The 3,132-nt window shown below is 24.5% G+C and overlaps 1 protein-coding gene across 1 annotated transcript; it reads left to right on the top strand.

The window, feature by feature from the left end:
- The first annotated feature begins 995 nt into the window (after positions 1 to 995).
- Positions 996 to 2,223, top strand: LOC100214492 (autophagy protein 5). Its single transcript, XM_065814293.1, has one exon. The coding sequence runs from the start codon at positions 1,065 to 1,067 to the stop codon at positions 1,887 to 1,889; it is 825 nt and encodes a 274-aa protein (XP_065670365.1). The 5' UTR covers positions 996 to 1,064; the 3' UTR covers positions 1,890 to 2,223.
- Positions 2,224 to 3,132: the final 909 nt, after the last annotated feature.

The raw sequence follows: 3,132 nt of genomic DNA, 5'->3' as shown, positions 1-3,132 counted from the left end.
AAGTTCGTTTGCAGCATTAAAATCAAGAGGAAAAAATAAAAGGGCTGAATAAAATAATTTATGAATGTTATTTTTCATAATAGTAAGGCTATCATCAGACACGCAATATTTTGCGGCCATTCAGAGCTTAGAAATACATAACAAGATAGGTGATGCGAAATCTAAATATGTAAAAAAATAAAATTTGCAATATATTGCAAATCCGTAAATAAAAAATAGCAAAAATAATAGTAAGTTAGTCAGAGATGAATATAAATACGTTAAAATACGTTAGATTTTCTACTTGAATGTAAAGTAATACTCTACAATAGTTATTGTAATTGTTTTCATCAAAACAATACAATAGTTATTGTAATTTTATTTCATTAAAACAATACAAAACAGTTCTCGAATTTTATTGTATTGTTAGAAAAAAAACAATACAATACTTATTGTAATAGTTTTTCATCACAGCAATACAATACCAAAATGTTTCTGTAATATTACAATACAATATTATTGTATTGTAATGTGTAATTGTATTTAATTTTTACAATTACAATTACAATAGTCCTAACCCTATTTCTGCCTATTCTGAGCGTGTATAGAGTTTCAAAATATGCACACCGGTCTCCGCTAGAGTACTTCGGTTGCATGTAAAGTACATGCATCGCGCATCTGTGATCAATAATAGAAACTGTAGTCAATAATAGAGACGCTTACGCTTAGCCTAAACTTTTGTTATTGTCTGAAAAAACTGTATTTCAAAATATATTAATTTACTCACGAGGTTTACTCGTATTTTGTATATAGAACTAATAATTAAAAAAAAATTCAATTCCTTAAATTTAGGAGTTTTATACTTTTTTTTTTTTGATATGCAATTTAGGCTAAATTGCATATTAAAAGTATTTTAAAAAGTTCTCTTGTTTTCAAAATTTTTCAACAAAGGAGTTTGTTTAATCAAATTTTTTTTTTATATATATGTAAAATTTATTCCGTTGAAAAAAAAAAGTTCTCTATGAAATATTTGTATATAAATATATATAATATTTAGAAGTAAAGAAAAAGTTATAACAAAACCCATGGCAGATGACAAAGAGGTTCTTAGAGAAATATGGGAGGGACGTCTACCAATTTGTTTTAACATAAGTCCTGATGAAATTACAACAGTTGATCAGCCTGAACCATGTTATCTTCTCGTTCCGCGTATGAGTTATTTTCCACTTGTGACAGACAAAGTATTTAGACATTTCCAAAAAGCTAGTAATCAAGATGATATTGATAAAATGTGGCTTGAATATAATGGCCAACCCCTTAAGTGGCATTATCCTATTGGAGTTCTTTATGACTTACATGGAGAAAATGTTTTGCCATGGCCAGTTACTTTACATTTTAAAAAATTTCCTGAAACAGAAATCATGAAGTGTCATGGGCGAGATGCAGTTGAAGCACATTTTATGTCTGCTGTGAAAGAAGCAGACTCATTGAAACACCGTTCTGTAGTAATAAATGCCATGAAAAGAAATGATCATAAGCAGCTCTGGATGGGGCTTTCAAATGATCGATATGATCAATTTTGGTCAATCAATAAAAAACTGATGGAAAGAGTGAATAGTGAACCTTTTCGTTGTATTCCCCTGCGAGTACATCAAAGATATAAGCCAATGTTGATGAAATTTTGTAAATCTGTATCAGAGAAAGGAGAACTTAACACATTAGGAAACTTTTTTCAAACTTTTCTACCTTATATTTTGGATGAAAATGATCATTTAAAATATTCTAAAAACTGGAAAGTTATTATTCAAGGAATAACACCAATGCTGAATACCCCTTTACAATGGATGAGTGAACATCTAAGTCATCCTGATAACTTTCTGCATATTATTTTAATTGAATTGATATGTTAGTAAAAAAAAATCAAAAGTTTGGTTTTTGTTTTAAACATTTTATATAATTTTTCTATATAAAAAATGACATAAAATAAAAGTCAACCTTAATATCTTTTGTTTATATGGAAATAAGCATTTTAATTATTTTTAGTATGTTTTTTTTCTATTTAATTTTTTTTTCTTTGTTGTTTTTTTTTTCTTCTGTTTTTAAATAATATTTTAATATGTAGCAGATGGCATAAAGCTAAAACCTATAAATAATATTTTAATATGTAGCAAATGGCGTAAAGCTAAAACCTATAAAAATTTTATTGTTATTACGCTTTTTATAAAAATGAATATGGTTGTTTATCCTATGCTTTATTTTTATAAAAATGAATATGGTTGTTTATCCTATGCTTTATTTTTATAAAAATGAATATGGTTGTTTATCCTATGCTTTATTTAAAAAAATGTAATACAAAATTCTATACAATAACATATACTTTTTTTGTAAAGGCATAATTTATGCTAGTTAGGTTTTTAAAAATTCTTTCTATATTTATACATAACTTTACATAATTCACCCTAAAAAATCATATTTTCCAATTAGATAAACTAATCTTATATTTAAGTTTCAATTTAAAAAATATTTATTTATTTATTAAATATTAACTATAATTAATTATTTATGTAATTATTTAATAAAATTATTAAATAAAAATAAATTAAAAAAATTAGTTGAAAGATAATATCTTTTGATTAAAAAAAGTTTACCAATGAAAAGCAAGTAGAAATAAGAAATTGGATTCTTTGCATGTGAAATTGAGTGATTTTTTATATGAAAAATATAGCAAATATTTTAACATGAAAATTTACCTGAGTTTTTAAGCAAATGAATTTTCTAATTTAATTAGCTGCTTTTGTACTTCTACGCTTAATGTAAATTAATTCCATAAATGCTGTTTATTTTTGTGGAAAACATTTCATTACAATCACTTTTTTAAAACAAATATTTTACTTGTTTAAGTTCTTGTTATGTTTCTCTAAATGAATAAAAATTACTTATTTTTAACAAAAATGTAATATTTAAGTTTGCTCATTACTTTTTGAAGCAAGAAAATTTTCTACAATTTGTAAGTTGTTTAACTCTGAACACAATTATTATTAATCAATACATTCAATAAGTTTTTGTTTTGCAGAAATAAAAAGTAATGTTTAACTTTTCGTAATGATAATTTGATATTTAATAAGATTTAGAATTATTAGTACAGTTATAATT

Source organism: Hydra vulgaris, chromosome 12 (assembly GCF_038396675.1).
Source record: "Hydra vulgaris chromosome 12, alternate assembly HydraT2T_AEP".
NCBI lineage: Eukaryota > Metazoa > Cnidaria > Hydrozoa > Anthoathecata > Hydridae > Hydra > Hydra vulgaris.
Note: the sequence above shows the minus strand (reverse complement) of the source record. Positions and strands in the feature narration are given on the sequence as shown.

Coding starts and splice junctions, on each gene's coding strand:
- LOC100214492 (XM_065814293.1), top strand. CDS start 1,065: ATGGCAGATGACAAAGAGGTTCTTAGAGAAATATGGGAGGGACGTCTA.